The 20,359-nt window shown below is 46.4% G+C and overlaps 1 protein-coding gene across 5 annotated transcripts; it reads left to right on the top strand.

Moving 5' to 3' along the window:
- Positions 1-243: 243 nt before the first annotated feature.
- Positions 244-14,347, top strand: LOC122699322 (cytochrome P450 4F2-like). Of its 5 annotated transcripts, none has more exons than XM_043911129.1 (13): positions 244-309; positions 665-892; positions 2,741-2,885; positions 5,905-5,958; positions 6,053-6,180; positions 7,918-8,039; positions 8,840-9,110; positions 10,074-10,140; positions 10,312-10,441; positions 12,996-13,129; positions 13,225-13,289; positions 13,479-13,561; positions 13,975-14,347. In XM_043911129.1, the coding sequence occupies exons 2-13, from the start codon at positions 695-697 to the stop codon at positions 14,147-14,149; spliced, it is 1,572 nt and encodes a 523-aa protein (XP_043767064.1). In that variant the 5' UTR covers positions 244-309; positions 665-694; the 3' UTR covers positions 14,150-14,347. The 5 variants fall into 5 exon arrangements, with proteins under 5 accessions (XP_043767064.1, XP_043767063.1, XP_043767067.1 ...); XM_043911128.1 differs by lacking the exon at positions 244-309 and adding an exon at positions 325-440; XM_043911132.1 differs by lacking the exon at positions 244-309 and adding an exon at positions 330-429.
- Positions 14,348-20,359: the final 6,012 nt, after the last annotated feature.

The following is a 20,359-nucleotide window of genomic DNA, read 5'->3' as shown; positions in this document are numbered from 1 at the left end:
CACCTTTCCCACCCCCCAACTTGTTATCATAGCAGGTACTGAGTCCTGCAGATCCAATTTTCACACCATGGTACTCTGAGCTGATTTGCAGACCTCTCTCAGTAACACTCTAGCCCCTCTTACTCCAAAGTCTATTTGGGCAGCTGCCAGGTGTGGGATGGGGGAGATAAAGAGGCTGTGGGGATTGGCTGACTGGGCTGCCAAGCCCAGCCTCCCCTAGATCAGAGGTCAGGCCAGGGAGAGAGACCTTCTAGGAGGAGGGGACAGGAAATCGTGTGATAGCAAGCCACTCCTGACAGAAAGTGCTAGGTTGGGAGACAAGAGCTGGGCAGGGGGTGGGTGGGGGTGGTGCCATAGCTAGGGGTGGGGAAGGCTGCCCTAGGCCGTGGTCCCAGGTAATAAAGTGGCCTGGGAAATGAATAGATACCAGTGGGTAATCTGTGCGTATGTCTTTCTGTCTCTCTCTCTTTGTCTCTCTGTCTTTCTCTCTGTCTCTCCTCTGAATTTCTCTGGTTCTCCCTCTCCCAGCGCCTGTCTGCCTGTCTCTGAGCCCTTCTTGCCGGTCCCCAGCACTCCCCATCCCTCCCCCTCTCTCCCTTGCTCCTCTCCCTCTATCCTTCTCTGCCTCACAGCTCACCATCGCTGCCTCTTCCTTCATCCTCAGGATTCACCCTCCACCCCATCTGACCACAGGATGCTGGAGCTGAGCCTGTCCTGGCTGGGACTTGGACCAGTGGCAGCCTCCCCGTGGCTGCTGCTGCTGCTGGTCGGGGCCTCCTGGCTCCTGGCCCGCATCCTGGCCTGGACCTACACCTTCTATAACAACTGTCACCGCCTCCAATGTTTCCCGCAGCCCCCGAAACGCAACTGGCTCTTGGGTCACATGGGCCAGGTGAGTGTGAGCAGCAGGACAGGTCTGGGGGACCAGGGTGAATGGACTTCCTGAGGGTCATGAATAGGCCTCAGGGTTTGGGCTGGGGTCTAGGACAGCAGAGAAGCCAGGGAGCCCCCTCTTCCCTCTCACTCATTCCTCTGCTCTGCCATTGAGACTGTCCCCACATTCTGTCTTTCCAGACCTAGCCTGCTTTGGGGTCTCTTTCCTGCCTGCCTTGCACACTTATGCACCTCTGAGGCCAGGCTGCACAGAACCTGGTCCCTTGGCCTCTCCAGTCTCCATGGTGACCTTGAGACCTCCTCAAATGTGCTGTGCAGGGTCTGCTCTGCATGTGGCCACTTTCCTGTGTCTTTTCATTCTGGGTTACAGCTTCCTCCCAGGGAACAGCTATCACCTCCCCATCCCCACCTATGGCGTAGAGTTACCCACCCTCTCCCCTTTCAGGGACCCCTTCCTCTTCTCTTACTCCCCCCCTAACAAAGAGGTCCCACTGGTCCCCTCACCCCATCTGGATAAAGTTGGACAATCATTTCCTCTTTCAGAAGCCTTTTTAGGCCTTCCCTTCCTCCACGCCTGCCCACCTTATGCCCCAGACCTTGAACTTTCATTGGCCTTTCTCATGATAATTGAACAGTGAATTGTCCAGTTACTTATTAACCATCTCCCAGTTTGATGATAGTTCTGGTGAGCAGATGCTACAGTGCCAAGTGCAGGGCTGGCATATACTGTAAGCATGCAAAATAAATTCTTAAGGACCTAGGTAATGAACTTTCCATCACCTCCCTCGGTCAAAGTCAAAATGAATGGGTATCCAGCACCTTCTGCCTAGCAGTCCAGCTAAGAGGTGAACGCAACTTTTCTTTCCTGCCTGGGATGAGAACTACAACTTGGGGGAGGACTTACTGCAATTTTACTGTTCATTATGGCAACATTCAGAAGGGAAATAGATTCTAAAGCCTGCAGGGAAGATTTCCTGAGATTCTGGGTCTTGAAATGGTCTCGGCAAAGCCTGGGGGAAGTAGGAATGTTACAAAGTCACTGCGATTCTGCCGTCCCCTCTAGCGGCTTGGTGGTGGGGTCTGGTCTTGGTCACTCTTCCTTTCTCTAGCCCCTCTTGCTGTGTGACCTCAGATAAGTGACTCTTACTCTCTGGACCAATCTCAAGTGCTTTGAGTGACTTATGTTCACTTGCCAAGAGCATCTGGAGGTATTTGTCAGACTTGAATGGGGTACCCAGATGGGGAAGACTCTGAGGGTTTCACCAGGAGACAGCCCTCCCTTCTTCCCCCTTTGGGGAAAATGGCCTCTGTTCCTGCTGTGTAAATGGTATGCCCATAGGTTAGACAGGATGCAGAGCCCGGCCAGCAGAGATTAGAGCCGCTCTCCTGATGGATAAGCAGAGTTCATGTAAGGACAGCCCTTGCCGTAGATCAGGACTGGAAGGCCCTAGGTCTGCAGACCCTTCAGCATGCAAGGGACTGGAGGCTATGTAGATGGAACAGAATATGAAATGGAGAACAAACCCACGGAGGAGTCCTGAGGCCACCCTGCTATCCACAAACCTCCCCAGTGGGCATCTCCTTCTGTGGCCACCCCATGGGGCTGAAATCACTCCCAGGACAAGAAAAACTTGCTTTCTCAAGCCAAGGTCAGCCTCCCTGTGGGCAGAGAGCCTGTCTTTTTCCTGTGCTCTGGGATATATCCTTGGGACTTGGAGATGCTCCAGGACCCTCTCTCCCTCAGAGGGAAGGAGGAAGCAGAAGTTCCCTCCCTCTGTGCAGAATCCCGCACACTGTCCACTGCGGTGGCTTCTTTGGAGAGTGATGGCACTTACCTTGGTTGCAGTATCCCTCCACGGAGAAAGGCATGCAGGACTTCACCCAGCTGGTAGCCAACTATCCCCAGGGATTTAGGATCTGCCTTGGCCCTGCCATTCCCATCATCATTTTCTGCCACCCTGACATGATCCGGACCGTCGCCAATGCCTCAGGTACCCATGCAGAGCTTGTGCTGGTGGGTGCCATGACACCCCTCTGGGCTTCCAGCTCCTCCCCGCCAAGCTTCCATGTGGCCCCTACCGACCCCACTCCACCTCCCCTCTTCTCTCTCAGCTGTCTTTCTCTTTCCTTCAAATATTCACCAATACCGTTCTCACTGCCTCTTCCCTCCTCCCAAGGCTGTCTCTACCCCACCCTGGTGTTCTGGGTGAAGGACACCCTTAGTCTTGAGGTCACATATCCAGTGTGGTAGGTCAGGACCTGGCCAGAGGAAGATGTTGGGCTGTGACAACCCAGAGAAGCAAGGCTGTCTGCTGGGGCATGCTGGAAGGCTTCCTGGAGAAGGAGTTTCTGGAACTGGGTCTGGAGTGATGAGCAGAAATTTTTTCAAGCAGAGTGTAGAGGGATGTAGTAAGCATCCATGGCTTCCCAGACCCCTTTCCAAGTCTGGCCCCATCCCATCCATCCCCTGTCTGAAAGCAACAAAGGCTTCTAGCTGGTGTAGGACCTGGGTTGCTATTTCCATGACGTCTACCTCTCTGAAGGGTCGGTTTCTTTGATCCAATCCTGGGGCTTGACCACTTCCAGTCCAGTGACCTCCTTCTCCAGTCCCCAGGAATCTTCCTGAGGAGACTCTGCCACACGCTGGCTCCCTTCCTTTGTCCTCTGCCCCTCCCACCCTGAGACAGTTCAGGCAAACAAGGGGAACAGGCAGTGTGTTGCAGAAGCCTTGGAGCTGACACCAGAATGCTGGGTGAACCTGGGAAGTTCCCTGGCTGTCTCTGGCTGCTGAAGTTATCTTTCATTGTTAGCAGTGGAAACAAAACCACCCTATTTGCCAAGAAATTAATGGACTTTGAAGTCATCCTCCTTGAGGGTGTATTCAGGCCTAGCTGGGCTCCAGATATTAAATAATGTCATCAGACATCTGTCTTCATCATTTAGTTCCGAGTTCATCTGTGATGGCTTCCCTCTCATCCTTGTTAAGATGAAGCCCAGAAGCTCAATCCCCACAGAAAAGTCAGCTCATTCACAACATTTGTAGGAAAATGACAGGATTTCCTTTAATTTCCCTTGCCAGATTCATAGGACAAATTTCTGCATCTGCAAGCCTGAGTGCCTAGTCTTGGAGGCAAAGGGTCCTCTGAGCTATTGTTGTGGCGTTCAGAGCAGTTTAATGGCTAAGAACTCAAGCTCTGTGTTTGGACAGACTTGGACTTCCACCTCAGGCTTACTGTCTGTGAGAATGTCAGCAAATTACTTTATTATGTAGAGCCAGAGTTTCTTCACCTGGAATATGGGGATGGAAGAGAAGTTGCATGAAAATGGTGTTTGGGGTCCAAACAGGGAAGTCCCCATTCTATCATGTATTCTTGCGTGCGTGCTGAGTCACTTCAGTCGTGTCCAACTCTGTGTGACCCCATGGACTGTAGCCCACCAGGCTGCTCTGTCTGTGGGATTCTCCAGGCAAGAGTACTGGAGTGGGGTGCCTTGCCCTCCTCCAGGGGATCTTCTTGACCCAGGGATCGAACCCCTATCTCTTACATCTCCTGCATTGGCAGGCAGGTTCTTTACCATTAGCACCACCTGGGAAGCCTATTCTGTACCCAAGAGATCCCAGTTCATAAACGGTGTGGAAGGGACCCTGGGAAGAGACTGAGAACAGAGGAGCGGCTGCTAGAGGTGATCCATGGGTGCAGGTGTCAATCACTGCTTGCCACTCCTTGCCTCTGGCAGCCTAGAAGAGTGTGAATTGGGTCCTATTTTTTCCTCTCCAGATTCAGAGCTCAGAGGAAGGTCTCCTGTACACACAGGGCTTGACCAGCACCTATGGGGATGTGTACTGCTAGTGGGTTGGCTCCTGGAATGCCATCATCCACATCTTCCACCCCACCTGCATCAAACCTGTGCTCTTTGCTCCAGGTAGACACCTCCCTGGCCACAGCTTGCTGGTTGCCATGGCCAGAGTGTTGCTTTCAGCTGTGTGGGTGACCGGGGTGCAGGCAGAGGGGGGTGTGGCAGAGATACCAATGCCTCCCTCTCACCTGGACCCCTCATTGGCCCAGCCTCCAGACATGCCTACTCACGCCTAGGGCATGTCTGTGTGATGTGGGCTGCATGGCCATGTCTGGTCAGGTTTGTTTCTACCTGAACTCTGGTTACAGCTGGCATATGTTAACCTGGTGACACCTGATATATGTTTACACCTGAGCTCAGAGATTCATGTCTGAGGCTCAGCTGTGGCCAAAGATATCTGAGGCATGTTAGGGCCTGACTGGTTCTTCTCTGAGATTGTCTGATTCTCCTCCTGGTCATGTTTGGGCCACATTTGGGGTCTGTCTGAGGCCTGGGGTTCAGGGTCCATCTGAGACACGCCTGAGACCTTATGTGAGTCTTGTCTGATGCAGGTTTTAGGGTATGCTTGGGTCACCTGGATCAGGTCTGGTTCAGGTCATCGGTGTGTTAAGTCCTGTCTGGAGCCTGCCTGGGGCACACTGAGGTCAGGTCAGATGTCTTCAGGTCCACGGCAGAGCTGTTGTGTCATATCAGGCTGTGCCATTCATGTTGGGGCCATGTCAGGACATATTAACACATGGGGCCATGTCAGATGTCTCCGGAGAGGTCAGTGCTGGGGCAGATGTGGTGTCCTTGGTCCCCATAATGGTGTTTTGTAGAGTGCTGGGCTATGCTTGTGTCTTCATAACATGTTGGACCACGTAGGAGCCAGGTAAAGGAATGTTGGGGCATGTTGTATCATGTTGGAGTGTGTCTAATCACACAGAGTTGTGTCTATGGACTCTGCTTTGCTCTTCTCTGTACTGCAGCTTGGCCTGGTCCCTGCCTCCCGTCACCTCTCCACCTAGCTTCTGGCTTCCTATGCTCTGGATCCCATTCCTGCTACGCAGGGCTCAGAGCGGGAATGCTGGGATTCCTGGCTGGGATCCTCTATCCGACACAAAAGACCCTCCCCACTCCCTCTCCCTGGCCCCTGATGGTTCTTATTTATGGCAGCTGTCGCTGCACCCAAGGATGTGATCTTCTATGACTTCCTGAAGCCCTGGCTGGGTGAGTAACTGTTTGCGAAGGGGGTTGGGGATGACACTGGGGACCCAGGGGAAAGTTCTGCCCTTTGCTCACTCCCTGTGGCTGTCTCTGCTAGGGGATGGGCTCCTGCTGAGTGCTGGTGACAAGTGGAGCAGGCACCGTCGCATGCTGACGCCCGCCTTCCACTTCAACATTCTGAAGCCCTATATGAAGATTTTCACCAAAAGCACAGACATCATGCATGTGAGTCTCTTGAACCCAGGGTCCCAGCTGGAGTCTTGGGGACTCAGAGACATCGTTTTGGAGTTCTGGCTCTTCTGGCAGCTTGAGTCCATTGTTCTTTCTTTCTGAGCCTCAGTTTCTTCAGCTTTTAAAATGAGTATGTTGTGATCCCTGCTTTGCAGGGGGTTGAGAAGACATATGGAGCCATGTCTCTGGCTCATAGTAAGTTTTAGTTTCTCTGCTTCCATTAGGGAAGCCTTGAAATCTTGAGACACCTTTGGTGATAATGATGCATACTGTGTAGTGGTTATTCCTGAGTAACACTTTGAAACAATAGGAGTTTAGTATTGACAACAGGACTGTGAGTCAGTTGGCTGGTCCTTATGGAGGTGGATGGGGCCGCCCATGTATCTGTGATCAGCTGTGGGTCAGATAGGAAGCTTTGCTGAGCTGAAGTTCTGTGCTCTGTCACATTGGGGACTTGGCTGACTGCAGTTTGATCTAGGATGACCTCATCTGGGGCAAATGAACTTTGTTTCATGTAACTGTCTTCCTTTAGAAGGTATCTGAGGCTTGTTCACATGACAGAAGCAGGGTTCCATCAGATTGAGGGGAACTGCAATGTCCCTTGGGATCGAGGTTTGGGATGAGCATCTCATCATTTTCAGCATGGTCTACTGGCCAAAGCAAGTCCAGGAGCAGGTCATAAATGAAAGATGGTGAAATAGGCTCCATCTCATAATAGAAGCTTCTGAAAATTTACATTGCAAAGGCTTGGGATGTAATCATAGGGAAATGAAGGATCAGAAGGGAAGCACATGGGATTTTTCATACATACAAGCTTCAAGTGAGCTTGCCTCTGTTTCATCGGTTCTGTCAGAATACATGAGATCCTGGGTCAGAGACAAAGGACAGTTTCTTACTCTTGGCGCAGCAAACAGCATGCACTTCCAGTTGGTTGTGTTGTCCCTCCATGTCACCAAATCCCATGCAGAGGACACAGGTGGACTTTGATTGGTGCCTGCCCATGTAGCATGTTGTATTACTGGGGGTAGGAGTATAAGTTTAGGGACTCTATGACTTTTATAGAATTAGAAGCTTGATATTTGTCCATGGGGAGACATAACCTCACCCCTCAAGGTTGTTGCCTATAAATACAACTCTGCAAAATGGTTAAGGTAAAGAATGTAGTGGTCTTACATTTTTTTTTTTTTTTTTTGCATACCCAATATTAAAGGGCAGGGGCACTCAGGGCTCATGTAAGACTACTTCTCTCAACATAGGGGACATTTTCCTAATCAATTTATAAAAATAAACAGGAAGAAAGCTAACATTTTTTTGTGCACCTGCTGCTGCTGCTGCTAAGTTGCTTCAGTCGTGTCTGACTCTGTGTGACCCCATAGATGGCAGCCCACCAGGCTTCTTGTCCCTGGGATTCTCCAGGCAAGAACACTGGAGTGGTTGCCATTTCCTTCTCCATGATGTGCACCTACTTTATGCATTAATGTTACCACTGGATACAAAGATGGAGGAAGCAGAGGCAGGATTTAAAAAACCCAGATCTCCTGACTCCTGGCCATGGGGACTTCATGTCCTAACAGTAACAACTTTCGCTCTCACCCAAGCCTGGTTCTTCCTGGAGAGGGGAGCCCAGGCCCAGGATGCAGGATCTGGGGGAGTCCATTCAAGTGGTTCAGACTGAGGAGAGGCTCAGAGGAACCAGTTTTCAGCCCTCATCCTGTCCCCTTCTCTGTCCAGGCCAAGTGGCAGCGTCTGATCAAAGAGGGCCACACCCATCTGGACATGTTTGAACACATCAGTCTCATGACCCTGGACAGTCTGCAGAAATGCGTCTTCAGTTACGACAGCAATTGCCAAGAGTGAGTCTTGGCCAAGGGCCTGGGAACATGAGGCATAGACCCAAAGGAGTAGATGAGGGAGGAAAGACTGCCTTGGACAATCAGAAGGGACTTCCTGGAGAAGGTGGGTCAGAGCTGGACACTGAACAACAGGAAGGGAAAAGAGAAGGAGGCATCCTTTTAGGTAAGTATAATTGCTTGATAAAAACTAGCAGGCTAAAATGAGCAAAGTGTGTGCAATAGTGAGGAGACACCTTGGAAATAAGTTTGGAGGAGTGGGCAGGGTTATATCTTAAGACCTTCTGAAACCAAACAAAAAGGATACGAACTTTATTCTGAGGTTTCCAGAGAGCCACGGAAGATGTTTGAGCACATGAGGGTCATGGTCAAAGTTGAGCTTGGAAGATATCCAAGAGATAACTTATCAGATGACTCAAGGCCAACTGTGATAGGCACAACACCATTCAACTGTGTTGATGCTGGAAGTAAGGAGAGTAGGGAAGATGTTATCCCCATTGTTCAGCTGAGAGAGGATAAGGTCTGAGCCGAGTGGACAGTATGGGGAAGGAAACTGGGTGAGAGAGAAAGGAGAGAAGCCTGATGTCTAAGCTGTGCTCTGGGTGCCTGGGGCATGGAGGCAGCTCACGGAGATGGGATGTGGGTTAAGAAGAGTCTGAAGAGTCACATCTCCTGGCTCATCCCCACACTGTATCTGTGAGCCATCTGTTCTTGGAGCCTCAGTTCCTGAAGGGAGGTAGCCCCTGGCTTCTGGGCTTCAAGTGTTTTAAGTGGTGGCTTCCCTTCATGCTCTCATCCTTCAGGAAGCCCAGTGAATACATCACCGCCATCTTAGAGCTCAGCGCGCTTGTGGCAAAGCGGAACCAGCAGCTCTTCCTACACATGGACTTCCTGTACTATCTCACCCAGGATGGGCGGCGCTTCCGCAGGGCCTGCCGCCTGGTCCACAACTTCACAGATGCAGTCGTTCAGGAGCGGCGCCGCACCCTTCCCAGTGAGGGTATTGATGACTTCCTCAAGACCAAGGCGAAGACCAAGACTTTGGACTTCATCGATGTGCTTCTGTTGACCAAGGTGTGTTCCTCTGGGATCTGAGTTTAAGATGTAGAAGGGACTTTGATCTGATCAGAGAACTTAAAGGTGCTTGAGGACGGGAAGTATGGGTCAGAGAAAAGTTTTAGAGATGATTGTGTGGAATACTGTCTGCAGGGACTGCTAACTCTGAAACTGTCAAGGGCCTGAGATTTTAGTCTACTTGCAAGTTGATAAGTTAGTCTCTGTCTGTGTGTGTTGTATGTATGCAGAATCTTGGATCAGAACAGAGCATTAATTTCAGTAGTCAGAGTAGAACTTGGCTCTGCTTCTCCATTTGCAAATTCCTTTGAGAGCATAATGATGCTTTTACCTGTACACGCAGCCATGCTAGCATCACAGCAGAATTACCTCCAGATTTTAAAATTTGGAACCCATATAGGACAGCTAATAATTCTACCCCTTCTTCCCTAATGTGAGTAGGAAAAGGTATATGGATAGGCATAGGAAGACAGAGAGGGAGAGGGAGAGAGGAGAGAAGAAAAGAGAGAGATTGTTTGGAGCTTAAATAAATCATCTTTGGTGAGAAAGCAGTCTATGATTCTATAGGTTTGATACCCATTCCCTATCTCCAGGATAAAAAGATCTTTGTATTTACTCACCAAGCCTGTGAGCAGATGTCTTTGGGGACAATGCTGAATCTCTAGCTTCCAAAACAAGTTGCTAGTTGTTCATCCTGTAACCCAGGTGGACAATAACTTTTTTTTTCTCTAAAATCCCTCATCATGTCAAAACATAAAAATACTAATGGATCATTGATTCCTATCACCAGGCACAACATAGGAGGCAAAGAAATAGAGACCTCTGGAATGGGCATAAGAGGTCTAGGAGTTCAGGGTGGGCTTGGGTTTCTGGATGGATGATGGAGATTCAGAGGTTGGTGCAGTCTCTGTTGCTCAGGGACTATAAGCTAGTGTGATTCTGTGGATCTTGCTTTCTCTCCAGGATGAAGATGGGAAGGGATTATCAGATGAAGATATCCGGGCTGAAGCTGACACCTTCATGTTTGAGGGTGAGGGTCCCAGTGTGGGACTACTTGGAAGGCTGGGTCTCTCTATCCCAGGATATTGCCAAGGGGACCTTGGACCACTCAACCCCTCCCCATCCTCCCCATGGGAGGGTACTGTCCACCCTCTGGTGCTGTAGTAGCCCAGAGATGCAAACCTTTCTGGATACTACTCAGGCCATGACACCACAGCTAGTGGCCTCTCCTGGGTCCTGTACAACCTTGCAAAACACCCAGAATACCAGGAGCGTTGCCGGCAGGAGGTGCAAGAACTCCTGAGGGACCGCGAACCTAAAGAGATTGAATGGTGAGTGCAAGTCCTCATGGTGTGCTCCTGAACCCCTCTCATTGACTCTGCTTCCTGGCTGGGGATAAGAGAAATTTTGTGTGGATTATGTCATTATTACTTAGTGGGAATAGTAGCAAAGCTCATAAGCTGGATCTGTTACTCAGCATGGACAGCAGGGCAAAGTTTTCTGGCTTTGGGGACAGAAACTTGGATTTCTGAGATAACTGGTGACAATGTGGGAGGGCAGATGCTGCTACTTAGCACACATTCAGTATGTGAACTTCCTCTCTACTCTGTGACCTTTCTCTCCAAAAGTCACATGTTTTCAAACATCTTCACTCCATGAGTGTTTGCTGATCTCTTGCCCCCTATATCCTCATATTATTTAGTCCAGGATTCACATGGAACTCTTAGGGACTAAAGTCATTCACCACCTGCCCAGGAATACCTGCATCTTCCTCCATCCAGTCCCCATTCAACAAACACTGGTACACTGCCTCCCTCTTCTCAGTTCTATGACATCTCCAATTCTTCTCAGTCCCATTCTGTGTCCTGGAGACTCAGGAGGGACCAGACCCAGTCTTGCCTTCCAGGAGCTCTCAGCCTGCTGAGGAATAGTCCCAGGTCAGAACACTCCCAGTGCAGATGGCCAGGGCGGCCTTTAGATTTAGAGAGGAAAGTCGAGGTTGGACAAAATGGCCTCAACTTAGATCTTCCAAGATGAGCAGTAGATATTTTGAGGTGCATTTGAGGTGCTCTATGGTCAAGAAATAGCTGGGACAAAATGAAGAGATGGAGAGTAAGAGGGTGTAAGGGAGAAGAGGAGTGAGAGGCAGGAGGGAGGGGTTCAATTTGTACATGTGACTGACTGTGTAAGGTAGATTAATTAATTCATAATATTAACATAACACACACTACTACCGAGTATGGAATGGATAACCAATTTTGGATATTAATATAGTTTAAATATAGTCTGACATTTTAGTGTGGAGATCATATGCACATTTGTTAAATTAACCCTTGAATACTGTCATTGCTATGGTGAATCATATATTCTACCTGGATAGAGAAACATCTATATGTTCATGTGGCATACAGACACTAACATTTCTTGCTAAATTTAAACCAGGTAGTTGATATCATCATCATCATCTTTTTTCATCATCTTTTCTATTATTTCTCATAGGAAAGCTAATAATGTGTGGATATAAATTTCTTGCCCAGTGAACATGGTAACACTAAATATGGAGTGTCATATCAATAGGAAAAATAAAGCCTATTTAGTAAAAGCTCTTGTAACAACTGGAGAGCTAGATGGAAAAAAATGAATCCAACCTCTTTCTCAAGTCTTATATGAACATAACATCGACATGAATCAAAGACATAAAATATAAAATAAATGAATCTTAAAGGCTCTAGAGGGCTTCCCAGGTGGCACAGTGGTGAAGAATCCAGCTGCCAATGCAAGAGATGCAGAAGACCTGGGTTCTGTCTCTGGGTTGGGAAGATCCCCTGGAGCAGAAAATGGCAACCCGCTCTAGTATTCCTGTCTGGAGAATGCCATGGACAGAGGAACCTGGCGGGCTATAGTCCATGGGGTCACAAAGAGTCAGACACGACTGAATGACTGAGCACTCACAGGCACAAAGGCTCCAGAGGAAGCCATGTGAAATTATTTGTAGTTCCACAGAAGAGAAGGCCCTATTCTTGACACAAGTCCAGGAGCTGTACAAAAAGACCCTGATATACTGATACATAAAAAAGATACAGACCAGGGTGTACATTATACAGCATGCTATTAACACTATATAACTTTTAAAATGCAATACAGTGTCCCTGGAAGGATACATACAGTTACCTAGGGAAATAGTGAGGAGGGGAAATGAGTGTTGGGCCATAGGAGTGTGTAGTTTTCTAATTTTGAACCAGTTAACTGTACCATTTATTAAGAATTTAAGTCACCACACAAAATGAAGAGGATTAGGAAAAAAAACTCAGTCCCCTTACTGGATCTTATCTTCAAAGTTTAGAGAAGTTTTCTAGTGAATTCTCTTGTTTTCTAAGTATAAAATCACTATCTACCAAAAATGACACATTTACCCCCACATTCAAATGGTATTTCTCTCCTCCCCCCTTCTAATTGCATTAACTAGTGTCTGTAGTGCAGTAATAAATAAGAGTAAACATTGAATCTGTTTCTTGTTTCTTACTCATCTACCTTTTTATTTTGTTCTTGCTGTAAAGAAAAATATATTTTTATACAAATTTTTGAATATTTTTATGGCTGGATTTTGGGTATGTTGCTCAGAAAAGCTGCTGAAAACATCAGACTATATTTTGTCTGGTTCTTCTGTGCTACTGCTTTTCTTTCTGTCTTTTTAAAGACCATGTAATTGAGGTACGAGGGATAAAGAAAAAGCCGTATCATTTATGTATATGACTTAATGAGTTTGGAGATATTTGATCCATCTGTGATTTTGTTCTAGGCAGAGAGGATCTTATGGGGCACCAGGAGGGCTGGTGATGTGTCTCTGTATTTGCTCCCTGGACAATTGTCGTGGGGGTTCCTTAGGGACGACCTGGCCCAGTTGCCCTTCCTGACCATGTGCATCAAGGAGAGTCTGCGGCTGCACCCCCCAGTCACCATCATCTCCCGACGCTACACCCAGGACACTTTGCTTCCGGATGGCCGGGTCATCCCCAAAGGTACTCCCAATGACTAGGGGAGGAGATTCCTGCTGAGAAAGAGGGGCCAATAAGGCAGTGAGGACCTAGTCCTGCTGCCCTCTCTTGTTCCACAGGTGTGATCTGCCTCATTGATATTTTCGGGACCCACCACAACCCATCTGTGTGGCCAGACCCTGAGGTGATGCCTCCCCCACACCATACCTCCATCACCCATGTCCATTCCCCTTAGGAGGCCCGGGGGAGACTACAGAATTCTGACTGGCAAATCAGACATCGCCTCCTTCCCATTATACACACATCTACCTCTCCAATGATGGATGTCCTGGGAGATCCCACATCCAGTGACCCTGTCTTGTCTTGCCCCCAGGTCTATGACCCCTTCCGCTTCGAGCCGGAAAACATCAAGGGGAGGTCACCTCTGGCTTTTATTCCCTTCTCAGTGGGTCCCAGGTGAGGGTAGTGGGCATCTGAGGTAGGGCTGGGTGGTGTGTTGGGGGTTCTGGGATTGAGATTCCAGACATGAGTCTCTGGCAGGGGAGTGGGAAAAATGAAGATAGTCAGAGTTTGGGCTCTCCTTCCCTCCCCTCCCCTCCCCTGGAAGTTATAAGAAAGTGTTTGGGGAATTACAGTGGGTCCAAGCAGGGGTCTACATTGTGCTGGGGGTCCCGTCTCCCTGCCTGCTGCTGTGTTCCTGACTGGGTCTTCGGTCAGGCTCAGATATTCAAGCCTATCTGGGCGTCCCAGGCCAGGTTCGCGTTCTCTATCACTGTGGGTGGGGGTGGGAGTTGTGAGCTAGATTCTAGGAGCGATGGGGCCTGGATGAAGGTTCCCAGCACAGTCAGAGACCTCACTCCGGCCCACAGGAACTGCATCGGGCAGACATTCGCCATGACGGAGATGAAGGTGGTCCTGGCGCTCACGCTACTGCGCTTCCGCGTCCTGCCGGGTGACGAGCCTCGCCGGAAGCCGGAGCTGATCCTGCGCGCCGAGGGCGGACTTTGGCTGCGGGTGGAGCCGCTGAGCGCAGGCCAGCAATGACCCAGCAGCCCCTTCTCTTCTGGAATCATCTAGCCACCTCCCTGAAAATTCCCAGGAATAAAAACTATGTGGTCTTATTTCACTCTGTATAATGGGCTCCAGTTTCACCCATCATTTTAGAACTGATTCAAATGTATTCTTTTTAATGGCTGATTCATGTCAATGTATGGCAAAACTCACAATATTGTAAAGTAATTCGCCTCCAACTAATAAAAACAAAGAAAAAAACTATGTGGTCACTCCTGTGCCAGTGTCATCAACAGCCGGCAAGGGGCGCTTGGTACTTTTTAGGTTCAACAGGACCGGAGTGGCTGTGAACTTGGGGGATAGGAGGAACGTGTGTGGGAGGGAACGCTGATGTGGTAGGTGGCGCTCCAACCTGAGTCATGAGGGCAAGACTACTCATTAGGGAAGGTTGACCAGAGAGCTTGATGTAGCCAGGGTCAGATTCACTCCCTGCTATTGTATTACCAATCCCAGTCTGCCATTTACTAGCTGTTTTGTTTGGGGAAATCGTTTCTCTCTCAAAGCCTCATTTTATATTGCATAATAGTAGCCACGTCATTGCGCTGTTGCGGTAACTGAATAAACAAGCATGTGTAAAGTGACTGACTCAATATTTGGTAAGCATCAGTACTCAATAAGTGTTTACTTCCTCCTTTCTTTATGCATCACTTTCTCAAATTTAAAATGTTTTAAAGTCATACAAGTTATATTTAAGTTTTGAGATGCGTGGAAACCTGCTGTTGAAGAAATCTATCAGTAGAAGAGTCAGTAAATCAAAAAAATCCCCATAGTTATATCTATTACACAGTTGCCAAGGGCTTTAACGTGAAGCTAACCTGAATTTAGGTACTGAAATAAACAACTTTTTCCCTTCACAGAGGCATGACCCAGGATTTCATTTTTGTCTCGCTGTTCTAGGGAGTGGAGGTTAAGCAAGCTCACATTAGTCAGAGAAGATGAGGTGGCAGGAGTGGGCACCTATTTCAGCACCTGGGACAGTAGCTGCCCCAGGACTAGCCCCACTCCCTGCCCCACGACTCAGGCCGCAGGGGCTCCTGGGGCAGAGTCCCAGTCTCAGACTCTTTCAGGAGTCTACAAGTTGGGGGGCAGAAGACTTAATGGCTGACTAATAAGAAAGAAACCCTGTAACATAAAAAGAGGAAGTATTTAATATATGCTGAGCTGAAAATCACGTGTTTTTCTTTGCCTTCAGAGTTCTTATATAAAATGTTTATCTTGTACTCTAAATTATACCTTACAGAAGAAAATATGAATAAAAAAATAAGAAGTAAAAATCATGTCCATAGCCCAAACATGTCAAAGTAATCACTGTTCATATCCTTTCACACATATTGCCATATTTTAAATGTATCCTTATGCCAGTAAAAATTTGGCTTTACATCTGAATGCATTATAATTACATCATGCAATCTCCTTTAAAAATGCTGTTTCACTGACTACCAAGCACATGAAAGGATGCTCAACATCAGTAGAGTTTATTGAAATGCAAATCAGTGCCAGAATGTGATACCATTTCACACCCACTAGGATCACAAGAATATGAAACAATGGAAAATAAAAAGTTTTGGTGAGGATGTGAGATAATTGAAATCCTTATACACTGCTGTTGGGAATGTAAAATGGTGCAGCCGCTGTGGAAAATAGTCAATAAATGGAACCTCGGATTATTATATGATCCAGCCAACTCATGCTTAGATATGTACCCAAAAGAATTGAAAACAGATACTTGTACATGATTCTTTGTCCATAATTGCCAGAGGTTGAATATTTGCAAAACAATCCAAATATCTATTAACATGAATGGGTAAATAAAACGAGGTATCATAATAAGGAATATTATTGGGTCATAAAAACAAATGAAGCACTGATATATACTCCAACATGAATGAACTTTGAAAACATGCTAAATGAAGGGAGCCGGACACAAAACATCCATATTATATATTTTCATTTATATGAAATGTGCAGAATATGTAAATTCATAGAGATGACTCACGAGATGGCGGGTGGAGTGGGAAATAGAGAGTGACGGCTACTGGGTACCTTACTCATTTCAGATGATGAAAATATCTTGAAACCAGACAGAGGAGATTTGGTGGCTGTACAATATTGTAAATGGACTAGATGCATGGAATTGAGCCTTTCATAATGGTCAACATAGTGAATTTTATCTTATGTGAATTTTGCATGAAGAAAAAAATGCTGTTTCTTCCTAATTTTTTTCTTGTTAATCTGGGTTTTTCATATAATATATTGTAAACATCCTCCCACAACATACAATCATCATGGGGGGGCGGTCTTTAAAAATCTTTAAGTGTTAAGTATTCAAGTCACTCTTTATTTTTGTAAATGGCATTACGTTAGGAAAAAGTTTAGTTTGTCTCACTGTGTAAGGATTCTCTTTATGCATTTTGATGGCTTGATATATCACAAGTTACAAATTGAGTTACTCTTAATCACATAACTTTGGGTGTAGAAATTTCATTTATATGCAATAGATACACATACACAAAACACTTTTCATACAGCATGTAATACCTGGTGACTCCAGACACTGTTCATTTGGTCCTAGTAACAGAGGTAACTAAGACTCATGCAGGCTCACTCCTCCAGTCCCAAAGGGCATGTGTTTATTACCTTTTTTACTGAGAAGGAATGGGAAGTTCAGAGAGGGCACATCAGTTGCCCAAGCTCACATAGCTGGAGAATGGCAAACCCAGCTTTGATCTAGAGCCCTCTAACCCCAAGCCCCGAGCTTGCTCTTCTCCTAGGAGCTTCTACCCTGCTAAGGTCAGAGGGGATGAACAGGGGATGTTCACGTCTGCAAAGTAACTGATGTCTGTGCAAGGGGGACCTATGGCTCATGGCTGGTGCCAAAATCATCATTCTGTTATGAAATCAGGAAACAATGGCAGTTATTCATGCTTGGGACTGTGAGCCTTGGAATGTTGTTGTAACCACTTAACTCATTTCAATTTATTTGAGAAGAGACATGCCCAAATTTACTCTGCTGGTCCTGATTTGAATTCTGGAACCTGGAGTCCTTGTTTTGTTTTTTTTTTTTTTAACCAGGATATTGGCTTTTCATAGTTTGTATATGTTGTATCCTGCTGCATGGCAGGCAGGGCATTAAGCATGCAATAAGCATATTACTACCATAAAACTCAGCATTTTTCTTTTTAATTTTAAAAATTTTGCAAGTTAAAAATTTTATTATTTTCAAATTATATTTTATAACTTACAACCACATAGATTAACAACTACAATGAAAAACATTTTGCAAGATTCATCTAAGGAAAGGAAACAATTGGTTGCATGTAGACTACGCCAAAGCCTTTGACTGTGTGGATCACAACAAACTGTGGAAAATTCTTTTTTTTGTTGTTCAATTTTTTAAAATATTTATTTTCTTTAATTTATTGATGATGGCTTTACAGTATTGGTTTGATTTTTGTCATACATCAACATGAATTAACCATAGGTGTACATATATCCCTCACCCTTGAATCTCCCTCACACCACCTGCCAATCTCCCTCACACCCCTCTAGGTTATTAGCAGGTATGACATAATGAATTCTTTTTAACCTTTGAAATAATATGTTGAAATATGCATTAGAAAATCTTCTAAGGTGCTTACATTTTTGAGAGATTGTGTGTGTGTGTTTGTGTATTTATGTTCAGTGTCTGATTCTTTGCGACCTCCTGGACTGCAGTGGCTCCTCTATCCATGGAACTCTGCAGGCAAGAATACTGGAGTGGCTTGCCATCGCCCACTCTAGGGGATCTTTCCAACCCAGGGACTGAACCCAGGTCTGTTGCATGTGTCTCCCGCATTGGCAGGCAGATTCTTCATCACTGCACTACCTGGGAAGCCCAGGTTTTTTAAGACAAAGCTAGTCTTTAGATGCTGTCAATTGCAAGGCTGAGTTGAGATGGAACCCAAAGTTTTCATTTGGTTCTGAAGGTGGATGGCTGGCACCCTGCACTTCATATAAGTCTTGTTTACCAGGAGTCAGGCAAAGAGAGGCATACTGATCAACCCCTTCCCTCCCACTTCCCCCTCCACCCCTGGCTTAGGGGAAGGGTCTAAATTCCATCTGCTATAACAACACCACAAGGCATTTGATTATCTGCTGTCAATGGCTGAACCAAAACATGTTTAACAGAAAGGTAGTTTTGACTTTTCAGATCCAAGTTCTCAAAGGTAAGTCTTTACTTTCAATAATACAACCACCCAGGTATTAGTCAGCAGCAAAGCAAACACTTTAAGCTGTGATTCACACTGCTTACAGTTATTAAATGCAAATTAAAAAAACTAAATAACACTGATCTTCTTTTTACTAAAATTACCATAATTTTCTGCAGAAGGAAATGGCAACCCACTCCAACATTACTGCCTGGAGAACTCCACGGACAGAGGAGCTTGGCAGGCTATGGTCCCTGGGGTCACAAAGAGTCGGACTTGACTGAGCGACTAAGAATTTCACTTTTCACCATAACATTTATATCATGGGGACACTGTATATTATCAAAGAGAATGGAATGAACATTTGCTGAAAATTCTTAAAGAGATGGGAATACCAGACCACCTGACCTGCCTCTTGAGAAATCTGTATGCAAGTCAGGAAGCAACAGTTAGAACTGGACATGGAACAACAGACTGGTTCCAAATTGGGAAAGGAGTACATCAAGGCTGTGTATTGTCACCCTCCTTATTTAACTTATATGCAGAGTACATCATGAGAAACGCTGGGCTGGAAGAAGCACAAGCTGGAATAAAGATTGCCAGGAGAAATATCAATGACCTGACATATGCAGATGACACCACCCTTATGGCAGAAAGGGATGAAGAACTAAAGAAACTCTTGATGAAAGTGAAAGAGGAGAGTGGAAAAGCTGGCTTAAAACTCAACAGAAAACTTAAGATCATGGCATCCGGTCCCATCACTTCATGACAAATAGATGGGGAAGCAATGGAAACAGTAAGAGACTTTATTTTTGGGGGCTCCAAAACCACTGCAGATGCTGACTTCAGCCATGAAATTAAAAGATGCTTGCTCCTTGGAAGAAAAGTTATGATCAACCTAGACAGCATATTAAAAAGCAGAGACATTACTTTGCCAACAAAGGTCCATCTAGACAAAGCTATGGTTTTTCCAGTAGTCATGTATGGATGTGAGAGTTGGACTATAAAGAAAGCTGAGCACTGAAGAATTGATGCTTTTGTATTGTGATGTTGGAGAAGACTCTTGAGAGGCCCTTGGACTGCAAGGAGATCCATCCTAAAGGAAATCAGTCCTGAATGTTCGTTGGAAGGACTGATGCTGAAACTGAAACTCCAATACTTTGGCCATCTGATGCAAAGAACTGACTCATTTGAAAAGGCCCTGATGCTGGGAAAGATTGAAGGTGGGAGGAGAAGGGGACGACAGATGGTTGGATGGCATCACCGACTCGATGGACATGAATTTGAGTAGGCTCTGGGAGTTGGTGATGGACAGGGAAGCTTAGTGTGCTGCAGTCCATGGGATCACAAAGAGTTGGACACGACTGAGCAACTGAACTGAATTGAGCTGAACTGAACTGAGACACTTAACAGAACCATTGTTCCTTCTACTCCGCTCTCCCATTCCAGGTGTTGGGTGAAATATTTCAATTTTTTTGTGCCTACACAATCAAGGACACTGTCATGACTGGATTGCTGAGGTGTCCCATCTCTTTGGGGAATGTAATAGTTGTGTCCTGATGAGGACCTCAGATGGGCTACTTTGGTTGGGTTTAAGTAGGGGCTGTTTACACAATAAGAGCTGTGTAAGCAAGAAATACTTCTTGCTATCTGATTCTATAAGGATTAAATCATTAGCCACTGCAGTCACTATTCAGCACAGAGAACAGGATGGGGTACTCTGTACATTGGGAAAAAAGGCAAAAAATGCCTTTAGATAGTTACACACGCATATATATGTATTTCAGGAAAAAATTTTTATGAGCCTGAATTTTGCCATACTTAGAAAAGTACTTCAATGATTGACTGAGAAATTTGTTCCCTGTGACTGGCAATAACCTTCTCCCAAGGTGTATATTGGATTGTCTGTACCCCTTAGCCAAAATCACAAGTATGCTGACCTCCCCTCTTACCTCTTTGGAGCAGTTTCTCAGAGCTATGTGAGAGGCTGTATCCT

The sequence above is a fragment of the Cervus elaphus genome, chromosome 9 (genome assembly GCF_910594005.1).
Source record: "Cervus elaphus chromosome 9, mCerEla1.1, whole genome shotgun sequence".
Lineage (NCBI taxonomy): Eukaryota > Metazoa > Chordata > Mammalia > Artiodactyla > Cervidae > Cervus > Cervus elaphus.
The sequence above is the reverse complement of the archived record's forward strand: the minus strand, read 5'-3'. Positions and strand labels throughout refer to the sequence as shown.

Coding starts and splice junctions, on each gene's coding strand:
- LOC122699322 (XM_043911129.1), top strand. CDS start 695: ATGCTGGAGCTGAGCCTGTCCTGGCTGGGACTTGGACCAGTGGCAGCC. Junction 10,442..12,995: donor GAACCTAAAGAGATTGAATG/GTGAGTGCAAGT, acceptor GGGGTTCCTTAG/GGACGACCTGGCCCAGTTGC. Junction 13,290..13,478: donor CTGTGTGGCCAGACCCTGAG/GTGATGCCTCCC, acceptor TCTTGCCCCCAG/GTCTATGACCCCTTCCGCTT.